Source organism: Neoarius graeffei, chromosome 11 (assembly GCF_027579695.1).
Source record: "Neoarius graeffei isolate fNeoGra1 chromosome 11, fNeoGra1.pri, whole genome shotgun sequence".
Taxonomy (NCBI): Eukaryota; Metazoa; Chordata; class Actinopteri; order Siluriformes; family Ariidae; genus Neoarius; species Neoarius graeffei.
In genome coordinates this window covers 3484372-3501004 of record NC_083579.1, presented here as the reverse complement: position 1 = coordinate 3501004, position 16633 = coordinate 3484372, and the positions used below count along the sequence as shown (strand labels likewise).

The window sequence follows — 16633 nt, the reverse complement described above, 5'->3', positions numbered from 1 at the left end:
TTGGCGTCCTCTCGTCAAGTCAAGTCAACTTTATTGTCAAATATGCTATACATGCTCGACATACAGCACAGATGAAATTACAGTCGTCTCTGACCCACAGTGCAAACAGGCAATGCAATAAATAAAAAATAGAATAATTGAATAAACAACACAAACAGTATAAACACTCTAGATAAGAACTGGACATAGACTAAACACATAAATAAAAAAATAGAATAATTGAAATAAACAACACAAACAGTATAAAAACTCGATAAGAACTAGACATAGACTAAACACTCGTATGTACACACGAAGCAAATAAGCAGTCTAGCGGTCACTGAATAAAAACTAGATAAATGCTGCACTCTCAGCGCCCTCTAGCGGTCACTGAATTAAAAACTAGATAAATGCTGCACTCTCAGCGCCCTCTAGCGGTCACTGAATAAAACTAGATAAATGCTGCACTCTCAGCGCCCTCTAGCGGTCACTGAATAAAACTAGATAAATGCTGCACTCTCAGCGCCCTCTAGCGGTCACTGAATTAAAAACTAGATAAATGCTGCACTCTCAGCGCCCTCTAGCGGTCCGTGTCGTATTGCAGCGCTAAAGTTCAGTAGAGAAGATGGCGGAGGGTGAACTCAACGTAGACAGCCTCATCTCTCGACTCCTGGAAGGTAATGTCTCTCTTGCTGGTTGATCATTTTTTATTTATTTACTCTTAATTAATTTGATGCCCATTTGTTTGTCTGATTTCTGCCCTGTGCAGTATTTTTATTTATTTTCCAGTCAGTGCGTCGTGCTAACGGCTAGTCAGCTCCGCTAGCTCGCGCGTCCGGCCGCTAATGTTTACTAACAGCAGCGTTAGTTCTCTTAACAGCAGCGTTCTGGGATGGGTATTAGAGTCGCGGTTTATTCTCCACACTGGCTAATTAAGTGATTAAAATAATATTAATGGCGTGTTGGTGAGTGTAAGTGACCGGGTAATGGTTGTGAATTAGCTCCGCCTTTGCTTTGTGGCTTGGTTCGGAAGAGTATTGAGTTTTAATAGGGTATTTAATGTGATTTTATTTAATGTTAATGCGGAAATATGAGTATTTCGGTGAAAATATTGTTTTATCTTCGTGGTTTTCGTGTGTGTGATTCTGAAAGCTCATCTGTTTGTCTCAGATGCGGCTAATTATTATTGTGTCTAACCTGTGTGTGAGAGACGCTGCTTCGAAACTCAATGCAACACAAAATCGTGTCGCAAGTGAACGCTGCACGGAGAGGAGAAGCAGCCAGGGTTAATGGCTTACTGGTGTGTGCAGTGTGTGTGCAGTGTGTCAGTCAGTCATATGTTTTGGACTGTCCACACAATACATATGGTGTTTTTCTCAGTATTTCCCTGATCCTCTTAATTCTAATGACATTAAAACACACACTGGGAGGGTTCTTTAAGTACTGGTACTCAAAATCCTCTTATTAGTAAACTCTGGATTTGCTCCCGGCTCTTACTGCATCTCAAAACCAAATCCATCTCTTCAGCATTTTCTCTCTTCATCATCTTCCAAGTAATGGGAATAAAACACTCTGTGTTGTGTGATTTTATAGTAAAATCATCACCGGTGTGGTGAAGCAGAGTTCCTGTTCCCACCATGCAGTGGAATTATTTTTTTTCATTCCTCTTGCATACACTAACATTAAAGCAGCTATAAACGCTCTTTCCCTCACCAGCCTCTTTGTTTTTTTTCTTTAATAAGAGGGGGAAAGGCACAAAAATAAATCTCTCTGGTGTAGAAATGTCTAATCGCTTAAAGTTCCAGGGACGAGAGACTCCTTCCACCTGGAGAGGATAATTAACTGTGTTTAACACATGTAGTCCTTCTGAATGAGACCATACATGGGTGGCTCTACCAGGGTGGCATAAGGTGGCAAATGCCACCCTAAAAGAAAGCCTTGCCACCCCAATTGGCAGCGACAAATTCAAAGAAAAATTACGGCCAATTTGACATTTACGTGCGCGAATTTCTAATGTCCGACTGCGGCGAATGCAGCACGAGATAACACCAGAGATTGGTTGTTTTGGAAAATTGAAAGGCATGAAGCGAGGGAGCCGGGAGTCGCGAGGAAAGGAGACACGGGAGGAAAGGGGTAAAAGCTGATTAACTATCTATCAAGAAATGAAATTATAATGAATGAACAGTGCGAGCATAGTTGCGATGCTGATTTTGAGAGGATAAGAATCAGGTTGGAGAATGTTATTTAGCTAACTATACATGTAATGTTAGCTAAGTCTGACATTAGTTTTGTGTCAAGTCGGCCACGAAAGTTAATATTGATTCAACGTCTGTCAAGGAAAACATTGTAAAGTTACTTTGAATCATGACAAGTTCATGTTATGCTCACTGCTGAGCCTTTACAAAGCGTGAGGGGAAAAAAACTATAAAATGTGACACTGGTGTAAATGGTTTAAATCATGCTGAACTTGAAGCAGTGTTGTTGTTTTTTAGTGTCTGTTCTTTTGCATATACAGTATAAAACTGTCCAGAAACGGTATAGACCTCATCTGAGAATGTGTGTTCTTCGTCATACTATTTGTCATCAAACTGTGATAACTGTGTGATTTTTAAATTCAGTATATATACACGTCTGTAATACGTTGCCACCCCTCAAAAATTCCTGCCCCCCTCTTGCCACCCCATAAATATTTTTCTAGATCCGCCCCTGAGACCGTACTATAGAAACGGTAACTTGTTGGAATGGTGTTAATTGACACCCTGTGACCAATCAGAAGCGAGTCGTTAATAATTCACTGCTTCGCTTTGGGTCTGAGCCACTAATGATTATTGGTGATAACAGTCGTGATCATGGATCCGTGTGTTCTTTCTTCTCTTTCTCAGTGCGAGGATGCCGCCCGGGGAAGATCGTCCAGATGACGGAGGCTGAGGTTCGAGGTCTGTGCATTAAATCCAGAGAGATCTTCCTCAGTCAGCCCATCCTGCTGGAGCTCGAGGCGCCGCTCAAAATCTGCGGTACGGCTGCCAACTCTTCCACCTCTTCATCCTCCTCCCTCCTTTCTTTCTCTGTTTCTTCACTCACCATTTATCAGGGTTGCACAGAGCAGGAAAAACTTTTTTTTTTTAAAAAAGTATAATGTTTTAAAGTTTTTAACCATTTAAGGCCAATTTATGCTGACAACCCAGTCCTCACAGATGGCATCGCAGATGGCATCTGCGTAGCCCCCCCCCGACGCTCTGCGCGCACCTCCCAAAAATTGTGACCACCGCAGAAGCCTCGCAGACAAGAGGGCTCTGATTGGTCCATTTTTAAAAACACGAGCGAAGATGGAGCAGCACGAAGAGCGGTTGATCGAGGAAGTGAGGAAGTACGGACATCTATACGACTCCAGTTCTAGTCATTATAAGTAACCGGAGGATAAACACTCCACTAACCACACCCACCAACTACTCCTAGCGATTTCGCGACTTCGCGCCCCCTTGCGTTGTGGCGGTGAATAACATCGCGCACGCCTATTACTCCCCACTCAACGATAAATTACAACTGTCTGCGAAAAGCTATCTGCGAAAGCCTTGTCGCAAGAGCATGCAGAGGCCCTTAGACTGCACAGAAATGTTAAATGTTGCATTTTATATTACTGGTCTAATCTAAACTTTTATTATTATTTTCTTTTATTTTTTTCGTGTGAATAGAAATGGATGGAGTTTGTGTTTAAGGAAACCTTAGAAAAATGAAAGAAAGCTAAATCTTTGGGGTGATCATGTCGAATAATTCTTTAATCATAAGATTTGCTTTGGAAAGTGTTCATGTTGATGGAGGGAAGGAATAAAGGGGAGAGGAGGAATTTAGGAAGAAGAATCTTGATTCAGAAAACTTTTTTTTTAGTTGGCCTAGTGGTTAGCGTGTCCGCCTCTCGCGATCTCCTGATCGAGTTCTACTCGCGGTCGGGTCATACCAAAGACCGTCTCAAATGGTACCTACTGCTGTCTGGCAAGGCACGCTGCAATACAGATGTGAGTGGGGAATCAAACTCACGTGGTTGCCAGAGGACACGCCCTCCACTGTAACCCTAGGTTTGGAACAGGCGAGAGGCCGAGGGCTACGGAAACGGAGATCAGTGCTGCTTAATGCGCCTTACGGTGCCAGAAGGACTTTAGACCTTAGTCTGGAAAAATGTATTAAATTAATAAATAAATGTAATTTTTTAATATGCATTTTATTATATTTAAGTAAAGTAAGTCTCATCGAGGCTCCAGCTTGCCTGTGACCCTGTAAAGTAAGTAATTCTAATAAATAATATAGTCAACATGATGAAAAATGTCAAGAAAATAAATATATGGGGGGGGAACCTAATTATTTGCTATGAAGGAGCGTTTCACTGCTGTTTTTAAATTTCTTAGTTGACAGTGATTGAATGTGGTCCAGTGAAGAGTTCCAGCTGTGTCGACATGAGATTTGCGATCTGAACAGACCCCAGTTCGTGTTGGATTTAACTGTTCTCAGAGCATTTTTATTGTACTTATGGAAATCTGTACCTTTAGAGAAACATGATGTATCTTCAGATACTTTGGCTTTCTCTTCATTTGGATCGGGGTTCTTTGAGTGTGCCAGTAGAGGAGGACCACAGTGATCAAGTCAGGATTAATCTGACTGACTGTTTTATAGGGATCGACCGATATGTTTTTTTCAGGACCAATACCGATTATTATGGAATTGGGATGCCGATAACCGATAAATGTAAACATTATAATTCACATGAAATTAAACATAGCACACACTGACACAGACCTTCATATCCATGAAATGTATGTTTAATTGTAAAATTGAACATGAAATTTTGTGCAGGGAGATGCCAGCAGCATTTGTACAATAAAGTTAAACATTAGTTAGAATAAAATGAGAAATAAAATAAAATAAATGTTTACCAATAAAAAAAAAAAATCACTCCCTACTATATTACAGCTCACCATTTTCAGTGGAAAATAAATGAAAATACACTCTGGATTCTTTTACACTAAGAACTAAGTAAGACTTACCAACTTCAAGTAGTTTTTAAATAAATCAAGTGTAGGGAGCTGCCTGCAGCATTTTTTAAAAAGTAAAATCAAACATAGTCGGCCATCACTCCCTATTATGTAACAACTTAACAAGTAACCATCTACATTCTAATGCTTTTAATGCCCAAGCCTAATGTTCCCAATTTAGGAGGATTATATTGCAGTGAAGGAAGCATCACATGTAGTTTCAGTGAGACTAGTTGGTTGTAGGCTAATTCAAGTGCTTCCTTCCGTAAGCTAAGTTTGCCTGGCTACACAGATGCAAACGGACAATTTTAACGAGTAGTAGATGCAGAATGTAAACATATAATGTTGTGCTTTTGCAACTTGTGCGTTTGTGACTTATTGCGGCAAAAGCAGCGTGTCCTTACCTTGAAGTGGGATCTGCTTCTGCCCGAGTGCCCATACGGCCGCCTTGAAACAGTTCACAGCGTTTAGCTACGCGTGTTGATTGGCTGTATCCCTTGTGCCGCTTCTGCCCGAGTGCCCGTACGGCCGCCTTGAAACAGTTCACAGCGTTTAGCTACACGTGTCGATTGGCTATATCTCTTGTGCCAAACAAATCAGATGTTGTGGTGGGCAGGACCATGTTCTTGAACTCAGAGAGGCGAGTGCAGGAAAGGACGTGCAGTGACAGTCGCGTTAGGAACGAAATGGCTGCAAAAAGGCATGTTATCGGCATATCGGTGGAAATTATGGCCGATACCGATAACCCTAAAAATGCAGAATATCAGCCCGATATATCGGCCAGGCCGATTATCGGTCGACCCCTACTGCTTTATGTAAAGTATAAAGAGCCAAAAAGGAAGGAATTAAAGGGAAAAAAAAAAGAGAAACAGGGATGAACATTGGGGGTGGAGGGGGTATAAGATTCTTAAGTGAAGAACATAAGCGTGAAGTAGCACCAAGTGTGTTCAGGTCATCTTTTCTGTTCTAGCTGTAATATCTCTCTCCCCTTATGTCTTGCTGGTCTTTGACACTCTGTCCTTCTTTTGCCTTCAAGTCTCTCTGGACTTCTCATCTCGGATACTTTCACCAGAGAGAGAGAGAGAGAGACACACACTCTGACCCACACTCCTCCCAGTCAGCGTACAGAAATAGTTTATCCTCCCACTTATAAACGCTGCTTCAGTGCCTGAAGCCCACACACACCCTCACACACAGCTGCAAACCCACAGTCAGGTCCTGCATGTGCCAAGATTCACTTGCACAACAAAGACTGTTACACACTAAGTGCACAAGTCCAAATATTGTTCAGGGTTCCGTTACTTGCATATCGGATTCTGTGAAGCGCTCAGCTGCACAATGTATCCGATTCCTGATCCTCTCTCGCACAACAAATACTGTCATGGTTTCTCTCTCGCTCTCTCAGAAGGAACATGCAGTAACAGTTATCATCATGGTTTGATGGCTAACGTTATTTATAGACTCGCCCCATCATATTTAGTGTGTGTTCAAACACAGCAATACCATGATCTCCTCTACAGCACTTCCTGTGTGTGAAGACTTTTTTAAACGAGTTGTGTGTGTAAAGTAGAGCAAGTTATAAATATGAGTCTAATGAGGACAGGAGCTTTGGAAAAAGCCTTGCCTGTGTCAGTATCCTTCCAGGCACAGCGAACACCACACACTCTTGGTGACATTGTGCGTCTTTGACCTTTGTTTGTCACAAACCTGAAAGTTTGATGTGCTTTCATGACCCGTATTTGGCTAACTGAAGGTGTGTCTGTGATGATATCCTGGATGATGAAACTGATGGTTCAGAGTCGGACTCAAAATGACTTTTCCTTCAGTTGGTTTTCATTGGTCTTGCAGATCCTTCACAAAACATCTCAGGATCCTGCTCTGCTGTGAACACCTGATAATCCACCTCACATCAAGGTCTTCACAGGACTCTAAACATCTTTCGTGTTTGCACACGTGGTCCAAATACTCGAACCTGCACTCAGGACTGATTTCTGGTCTTGTTTGTAGGTGGGGCTCAGTCACAGGTTCTCGTTCAGATACAAGAATTCCTTCTGAATCGAATCAATGCTGCAATTCCATACGTTGCTGCTGTGAATGCAGTATTGGAAAAAGAGAAACGCATTTTGGATGCATGGCATGTTGTGAAGGAATAGAATAGTTGCAGACACGGAGAAGATCTCGTACACATGCAGACACGTGCAAGTCCTTGTGTTGCGAAGCTGAGCTGATGAGAGCTCCAGTACTGTGAGAGTCTTCTGTATCAGTAATCGAATAACTCTTCCCTGGTTTCACAAAAGTAGTAACCGGAAGCAGTGTGACCTGTAGAACCAATCATGTTACTCAGAATGAGGCCCCAAGTAATGGGGCTCAGTTGAAGCAAACCTCAGACCACTGTTTTCAGGAGGACCAGACCAGTTGGGACCACTTTCTTGGCTTGAAAACAAGATTCAACAAACATGCTGGATTCAGGGACCCGAGTCAAGATAAATACGCAAATGTGAAAACAACTTTACGATTAATTTGGTTGCAGTTCAGTGACTGAGGCTTTTGGCTGCTGATCGTAAGTTGAGTTCAAGTGCCGATGCTGAAGCTTCTCTGCTCCAGTGGGTGCAGAACCTTGGCTGACCCTGTGCTCTGAGCCCAGCTTCCTAACAACCTGGGATATGCAATGATGAGTTCATTGTACTCGACACGAATGGTCATCATTCTTCCTAACACCCAAAGATGTCCGATGTGTAACTCTGCAATGCTGCTGAATCAGCATGGAGCAGATGTTTATTTGTAATTGATTACACTGGGAAGGTGGTATCTTCTATTTACCCAGAATGATTCCTGCTCAAACTATGTCCACAATAGTTGTAGGTGTTAGGGGTTTTTGGGTTTTTTTTGAGCTGACTGTTTTTATGTAACTGGAAGCATTTGTTCCTCCTCACTTTACCAGTTTTAAGTTTTTTGTTTTTTCTCTCTCCTCAGTTTGACCCACTTTGAGTGTGAAAACTGAGGGAAGTGCAAATTCAACAACAGTTGGTTGGCAAATGTGTGAAGACTAATGCAATGGGAACTGAGGACCTGGAATCTCATATGCACTATAATGAGCAGAAAATAATGATGTTGCCAGCAGCCACTTTTTTTTTTGGCGCATCGTTGATTTGTTTAACGAGAACCCTGCCGATGCAATCAGCATTTACTCAGTCAACAACCCTATGGTTGTGGCTCTATGGTTAAGGCTCTGGGTTACTGATCAAACAGTCAAGATGCCACTGTTGGACCCTTAAGCAAGGCCCTTAACCCTCTCTGCTTCAGACACTGTTTCATGGCTGGACCTACACTCTGACCCCAACTCTCTAACAAGCTGGGATATGCAAAGAAAATAATTCCTTTGTGCTGCAAGTTATGTGACAAACGAAGGCCACTTCAACGAAAGTGCCAGCCAATATCTTTTAAGTGATGTTCGTTTCCAAGTCTTGGTTGTGAGCCAACGTTCATATCCACGTCAGTGTTTTAACCAAGCTCCAGATGCTTATCAGGTCACTATTAGAGACATGATCTCCAAGCAATGTTTCATGTCAACTTCAACACTTTTGGTTTAGGCCAGGCTCAAGGGGGTATTCCAGGTATGTGGTTTAGTGACAAACCTGGGTAAGTGGTAAGCCTCTTGGTAGAAGACCTCTATGGCTTTGTTTTGCAACGAGAACGGTCATGGGGCTCTTCTATTCAGAGGTTTACTACTTACCCAGGTTTGTCACTAAACCATGTACTTGGAATAGCCCTCAATTCCACACTGGCATTGTTGACATGATCACTGGGCAACTTGGTAGACCTAATCTACCAGCAGTGTTCATGTTGTTGAGCCAATCTCTAGGTAGGGTTGGGCGGTATCCAAATTTTGATACCTTTTAAACTGTCTGTGTTTTCCCGGGGTATACGGTATTACCGAGAAAAAAATATTTTGTTTCGGCCTACTGTGTAACGTGAAAGGTCCTATACCGGCGGACCTTGTCCAGACCTGCGCCTATGCCTCAAATGTACTATTTAAAAGCAGCATAGCGAATTATGTGCATTGTGGTATGGATTAAGCAGCAAAGCGAATTTTGTGCATTAAGAGAGATTTCAAAGCATCACGCAACTCTTCCTTCATCTTGAAAATAGCATTCAACTGTCGTTTACACGTCTGCGTTGAAACGCCATTTGCAGCACTATTTCACCTACTCCATCAAAAAAAAGTACACGATGAGCAGGATCATACCCTTTCAAGTATGGGAAATAAAAAAAAGAAAAAGAATCAACCAACACCCAAGTCCATTTAGACTGCGCGATAAACCATATTCTTCAGCGCAAATGAGGCGAACCTAATTCAAATGCGTGGTAGCTGCACAAGGCAAAATCATATGGGCCCATGTCATGCCATGGCGGGGAAATTAATAATCAAATGGCCTTACCTTGCTTAAAACGTTGTCTTGATCACATAACTCCTTACAATTATTCCACTTAAATCCATACGGTTTAACACACCCAACAAAGATAGCAAGCGCATTGCTAATTCCCACCAGAAACCGAACAGTTTACGCTACGATGTTTTCTTCCGTTTCTTCAGTAGATGACATTTCAAACGTTTATTACCCACATCCCAAATGTCATACGTTATATTATTTTACCTTGTTGTTACTCATGTAACCTACTCAAAACACAACTCATTGGAGAGATCTCGTGGAAGTGGAGTACCCCAGGCTATGGTGTGCCTTAGGGGACATATTAGATTTTTCGTTTGGTTTGAAACCAAAATGCTGCCACACTGCCGATGTTGTATTTTTTTTTTTTTTTTTTTTGCTACTAACTCGTTATCTTGACTTGCCATCTTTCAACCGCGGTCTCAGTCTTTTTTTTTTTTTTTAAATAGATAGGACAGTATAGAGAGACAGGAAATGAGCGGGGGAGAGAGAGACGGGATCGGGAAATGACCTCGGGTCGGAATCTTACCCGGGTCCCCGGATTTATGGTACGGTGCCTTAGCCATCTGAGCCATGACACCCCCGGTCTCAGTCTCTTGCGAAGCTTTCTGTCAGACTCCAAAATGTCACGCAGGGTTGCCATGGTAACGACATAAACAACCCTGCACGCGATGAGAACTTCTTTAGGAAATTGATAGAATTAGTGAAAATACGATCACACAGTTATTCGGGATGATCTTCAATTTATTATTTTATATTATGACCTCATGTACTCCATATTTATTTAGATATTATATATTTTTTTTAAAATGACGGTAATGAGACCGATACCGTTGGTACTTTTGGATACCTCGGGATACCTTCTTACCGTAATACCGCCCAACCCTATCTCTAGGGAAATTTCAGGTTCCTTGTGGACTTTGGTGTTAGGTTTGGATCCTCATGGGAATTGTTGACTTGATCTCTGAGTAAGGGCCAGATCTTGAATGACAGTGTTGTTGACCTGATCTCAGAACTAGTTCTTGACCCTATCTCCAGGCGAGCAGTAATTCCACATCAATATTGAGCTAGTATTTGTGTCTGGGCCAGGTCTGCAATGACGTTGACCTCTTATCAAGGTAGGGGTCAATTCCATATTGGCATTGATGACCCAGTCCCTGGTTGAAGGTCATTTCCTTGTCCATGTTCTTGCTTCAAAAAAGGGTTAAGGGTCATCTTGGCATTCATTCTGTTAACCCAGTCTTCAGACTATTGGCAGTTCCATATCTGTTTTACTGAGTCAGATTAGCATTGGTGCTGTTAGTTCTGGCCAAGGGGCAGTTCCACATTAATATTTTTACCCAAACTCTGGGTGAGGGTGGCTTGCCCTTTTTTTTTTTTTGAGCTAGTCTTATGGTGAGAGTTTAGTTCAATGTTTGTGATCCTTGGGTCAGCAAAGTTGATGGGTAACTGACCCAATCCTGTGCTAGGCTTCAGTTCTGTTGATTGATCATTGTTGACTGCATCTCTGGGCAAGGGTTAAGTTCCTGTTGTGGTTGATACCATCTTGAGGCTAACGTCAGGCGTTCATTGATGTTGACCCAAGCATACGAGAAGAAGCCTTTATTTGGTCACGTACACTTGAGCATAAAGAAATTTCTTCTCTGCATTTAACCCATCTGAAGCAGTGAACACAGGCATGCAAGGGAGTGAGTGCACACGTAGTCACGTACCAGAGCAGTGGGTAGTGACTGGGGAGCAGTTGAGGGTTAGGTGCCTTGCTGAAGGGCACTTCACCCACGATGCAGAAGGAGGGGAAAGTGCTGTTCATTTACTCAACTCCTCACTGTTTTCCTGTCAGTCCTGAGAATCGACCCAGCAACCCTTTTTTGGCCCAAGGCTGCTTCTCTAACCTTCAGGCTGTAGCTGCCCTTAAATCTTGGTCCAAAGGTCAGGATGGCACTGACCTCAACCTGTTCTCTGGGTGAGGGTCCATTCCGCATCAGCATTGTCAACCTGATCTCCAAGCCAGGGTTAATTCCATGTTCATGTTGGTGAACCAGTGTTTCTGGCTGAGGGTCAGGTATTCCTTTACAGTGTCAAACTGATCTCACGGATGGGTCGGGTCTGTATCGACCGATCTTCTGGGTACACCTTTGGATGAGCATTGAACTAATCCCAGAACTTGTCACAGTATTTTTACTGGTGCAATGAAGGTTTGTTTAATGTAGTTTTTCTTACTATATGACGGTGGTGCTTGTTTTTGCATTCAAACATTCTTTATCTCCTGTAACTGTCTGGATGTGTTTCCAAAATGGTACCACAGTCGAAGTTGGCTCTTGTCATACTGTAGCTGGGTTGGATTCTATCTATCTTGGAAATGGTTTTCGATAAGAGTCTCTGCAATACACAATAGTGTAATACCTGCAAAGTTCATAGTTTCTTATTTTAATGCGGTATGACCAGGAGTGAGAGCTTCTGGACCCAAGTAGCAATGCAGTAAAGAAAAAGGAGCGCTTTTTTTTTTTTTTTTTTTTTTTTTTTTTTTATATATAAAGGGTTTTCCCCCTCCAACTGTGTGTAATTATGGCACGTTACCTTGCAGGTGATATCCATGGTCAGTACACTGACCTGCTGAGGCTCTTTGAATATGGTGGTTTCCCCCCGGAGGCGAATTATCTCTTCCTGGGCGATTACGTGGACCGAGGGAAGCAGTCTCTCGAGACCATCTGCCTCCTGCTGGCTTACAAGATCAAATACCCTGAGAACTTCTTCCTACTCAGGGGCAACCACGAGTGCGCCTCCATCAACCGCATCTACGGCTTCTACGATGAGTGTGAGTCCAGCTTGGGCCAAATAGCCATTTGGGTACAGTTTTGGGTTTTTTTTTTTTTTCCTTTCCTTAAATTAAGGTCTGTTTTCACTGTGTATGTTCACAGGTAAGCGCAGGTTCAACATAAAGCTGTGGAAAACCTTCACTGACTGCTTTAACTGCCTCCCCATCGCTGCTATCATCGATGAGAAGATTTTCTGCTGCCATGGAGGTAGCTCGCTCACTCATTCATGCTTTTTGAACATGTTAATGGATTTACGTGAACGAAAAAACGAACCTGTGATTCTATGTGGATTATGCTTTCAAGTTAGCGTCACTCGTTTCAAATTCAATCCTTATTAACGACTGAAACAGATCCATAAATTAAGACGAATAACACAAGCTGTTCAATTAGGGCAAAAGTCCTGGCAGTCTTTCACTGCTTGGTCTTTTTTTTGGCTTTCTGGGAAAAGCGTTTCCTTTTATGGTGTTCTGTGGGCGTGGCTAAATGTAACTGCTGTACCGTGAACATGGCTGAGTAATTCAGTCGATTTGGTGTTTTATAAACGTAAGAACATCATCGTAGAACAGTGCCACTGGAAGACGTAACTCTAGCAGAATTTGTTTTGGCTGAACGTTTTTGGAAATATTTCTGCACAACTTTCACGCACAGGTATTGAAATATATTTTAGATTTGATTTCATTTATTTGTTAGGAAGGTCCTTGCATGCATTCGTTCATTTATCAAAACCCCAAGCTGAGACCTGAGCTGCCTTTCGACTGTAAATATAGCATTTTAGACAAAATCCTAAATAGGGCTTTTGTTTTTAATAAAGTATAGCCTGTCTGTGTCGACCTTCAGACTATAACATACGCTCTCCTCAGAAGTTACTCATTAAGAGTGTTCTTGATAATCACACTTGATAATCAGATCATTTATTTTTCCTGCTCCTCAGGTCTCTCTCCTGACCTGCAGTCCATGGAGCAGATCCGAAGGATCATGAGGCCCACAGACGTCCCTGATACAGGTGTGTGTGGAGTGAAGTCCGATAGTCCACTACCTGCACCCATTTATAGTTAATTGATAAACAGGTGTTAATGTGTAATAGAGAACTTTCTCAGGTAAGCTCTTGATGATGTTTAAGAACACACTTGCTCAAAAGGGAAGTTTAAACTGCTGGATTAGCATTAATTTAATTCCATTACTTTTTCATTTGATGTGACCAATCAGCAGTGTTTAAAACTGTAATCTCCACTCCAGGGTCACAAATGAAGTTAAATACCCCGGGTTGTGTACAAACCTGTTTATGTATAGAATTAATAATCACCAGGTTGTGTGTGTAGGTTTGCTGTGTGACTTGTTGTGGTCAGACCCTGATAAAGACGTGCAGGGTTGGGGAGAGAACGATCGGGGTGTCTCCTTCACCTTCGGCGCCGATGTGGTCAGTAAATTCCTCAACCGCCACGATCTGGACCTCATCTGTAGAGCGCACCAGGTAAACTCTTCACTGGTGTATATACCTCAGTTCTGATGGAGAAAACGAATTAAACAGCAGCTCTGATGGTCACAGGTGTGTGTGCCAGCTGATTGGCAGGGGTTTGGGGATGTATACGGTGGAGTATGTGTTAAAATTTATTTATTTTTTTGGGTATAGGTGGTGGAGGATGGGTATGAGTTCTTTGCGAAGAGGCAGTTGGTCACTTTGTTCTCAGCACCGAATTATTGTGGAGAGTTTGATAACGCAGGGGGCATGATGAGTGTCGACGAGTCCCTCATGTGCTCCTTTCAGGTAATTCATTCATCAGGGTTTCCGCGGAGTCTTGAGTCTAAAATTTGGTAATCCTAATTTAAGGCCTTAAAAAGTCTAAAATACGAGCATATTTTGCATTGTAGGTCTTGAATGTAATTTTGTGAAGTCTTAAATCCTTATGTCCATTTACCCCATTCGCTTTTTTTTGTTAAATGCGTTGGTGATATTCATAATTAGTCATATAGGCTAGGCCTACTTGGTATCAGTAGGCTACGCTGCAAACTACAAATGAGACACAGTGGAATCCGGCGTCTAGCCCGGTTGGCATGGTGATGCGCAGGGCATGGTACGCGCGCATTTAGACAGTAGAGCCTAAAAGAAGTGAGGGAGATCGTCACGGTTTGTAGCAAAATGGGCAAATGCAAGTTTAACGACTGCTGGCTTGAACGCAATGATTTCGTAGACTGGTTAAAACGTGTACCAAGCAATCCGTCTGAGGCGTACTGCACATTGTGCAAAAGAACACTCAAACTCGGCACCCTGGGTGTAAAGGCACCGGAATCGCACGCGAAAGCTGCCCATAAAAGTCTGCAACAACCGCACGCCGTCACTCAATTTTGTTCACCGTTGTCGGGTCCAAGCACATCTCGAGACGGTGTATCAGTGAACTCCGTGCGAACTGTAACGCTACAACACGCAAACCGTACGGAATCGAATGCCTCATCCTCAAGTGATTTGCGGGATGTCTTTGGCTCCACTGCAACTTAGTTCCTCATTAATGCAAGAGCGCACCCTAGGGATGTAATGAGTTCATTGGTGAATCATAATAAATTTTATTTTGAAAGCAATTCAGGCTCTCCCAATTTTCTTTGTTTTTTTTTGTGCGGCATAAGTCTTAAATTTAACCTGTTATGGTCTTAAGTCTTAAATTGAACTTGTTCAAGCCTGCAGAAACCCTGCTGATTCTTTCTCCCCTTTTTTTAATCTTTAATTAGTGACTTAATTGAGAAATAATCAATTTATAACATTTTTGCTGGACTGTCTGGTTCATTTTATTACATCCTCTCTGTCTCCGTCTCCCTTCTTTCTGTCTGTCTTCTCCATCCTTTCTCTTTCGCACACAGATCCTGAAGCCCTCAGAGAAGAAGGCTAAGTATCAGTACGGAGGTGTGAACTCGGGCCGCCCCGTCACACCTCCCCGCACCACACAGGCCCCGAAGAAGAGGTGAGCGGCCTGCCCCGCCCATCCACACCGCCCCTGCACCCCACCCCACCCCCTCTTCAAAATCCACAGCCTGGAGGCGGTACTTTACTCTCAATCAGCCTCTCCCCCTCCTTTACACTTTTCTTAATGTTGGTGTACATAATTTTTCTGCCGTGATCAGGTGATAAGCGCTTTCTGTACGTCTCTGCCTGTTCAGTGCTATTTTTAATAATATTAATTACACAGATGTGAATGGAGGCTCACCCAGCATACACCCACCCACCCACCCCGGATGCAGTATTAACGTTAATATCGGTGTTAGTGATTTCTACATGGGGTGTTTAATTCAAGAATTGAAACTGGAGGCTTTAAGCTGAACATGTGTCTTTATCAGTATAATTCAACCTCGTTATCGGATCAGGCTTCGGTACGACTTTAATCCTCCACCAGTGACCCTGAGGCCGAGAGATAGGGCGCGTGAAGGAGGAAGTGAACATCACACATAATGACATGCTGTAAAATCTCATGTCTACGCGTAAAGATTATCTCTGCTAGTGATTTTCCACAGACACGGTCATTAATCTGATTTAAAGAGTCCTAATCTGTAAACTGTGCCTTTTTTTTTCTTCCTTTTTTTCCCCCTCCTGCATGGCATAAAAATGAGCATTATTTGATCGTATTCCTGACTCTGAGAACGTGTTTTTGCTGTCCAACGTCAAATCCGTTGTGCCATGATGAGTACAGACAAGTCGTCTGAGACGAGGATCTAAATCATATGGTGCGACCAAATGGGACTCGGAACAGATGGAAGTTTTGTAAAAGGCAGCGTTTTCCTCGGATGTGTTCCTTGTTATTGGTAACTTCACTGAACTACACCGTAACCTGTCAGTAACAATAGTGATTTATGATGATCGCTAACTTTGCAATAGCGTAGTCCTCTAAAAAGGTACATGATGATTTTAGCTTTTAGTTTGTCTCGCACTTGTTTCCTCTACACGGCGTTAATTTTATATAGTCTAACCGTTCCTGCTCAGACTCTTCGCCCCCACCCTTCTTAAGCAAGTAAATAACCCCGTGCTCAGGTTGTCATGGCAATTACGTGACCCTGCATCCGATTTTCAGGTGGCGGAGGTGCTAACCGTCGACCCTTGAGAGCTTTGAAATTCCTATCGTCATCTCGCTCGGTTTCTCAAACTCCGTTCTTTTGTTTGTAGCTTGATGACTACCAAGCTACATGACCTTTAACCTTGTGATGTAGCTTTCACAAGCTAGCTTTATTTATTGCTCGAGTCATTAGTGATATTACCAAGCTGTTTTAGCTAGCTCTAGCAAACCAGATTAAAATATTTTTCAGGTCACTCCATTTTTTTTTTTTTTTTTTGTGTATACAGTGCAGGAAGTCATGTGACTGCTTTTAGCCAATAGGGCAGTGTGTA

The 16633-nt window shown here is 42.6% G+C and overlaps 1 protein-coding gene across 1 annotated transcript; it reads left to right on the top strand.

Moving 5' to 3' along the window:
* The first annotated feature begins 569 nt into the window (after positions 1–569).
* ppp1cb (protein phosphatase 1, catalytic subunit, beta isozyme) lies at positions 570–16633 on the top strand. The gene is made up of 8 exons (XM_060933285.1): positions 570–656; positions 2862–2993; positions 12036–12266; positions 12370–12474; positions 13199–13270; positions 13587–13738; positions 13898–14032; positions 15118–16633. The coding sequence occupies exons 1-8, from the start codon at positions 605–607 to the stop codon at positions 15220–15222; spliced, it is 984 nt and encodes a 327-aa protein (XP_060789268.1). The 5' UTR covers positions 570–604; the 3' UTR covers positions 15223–16633.

Coding starts and splice junctions, on each gene's coding strand:
- ppp1cb (XM_060933285.1), top strand. CDS start 605: ATGGCGGAGGGTGAACTCAACGTAGACAGCCTCATCTCTCGACTCCTG. Junction 13,739..13,897: donor TCATCTGTAGAGCGCACCAG/GTAAACTCTTCA, acceptor TTTTGGGTATAG/GTGGTGGAGGATGGGTATGA. Junction 14,033..15,117: donor CCCTCATGTGCTCCTTTCAG/GTAATTCATTCA, acceptor TTTCGCACACAG/ATCCTGAAGCCCTCAGAGAA.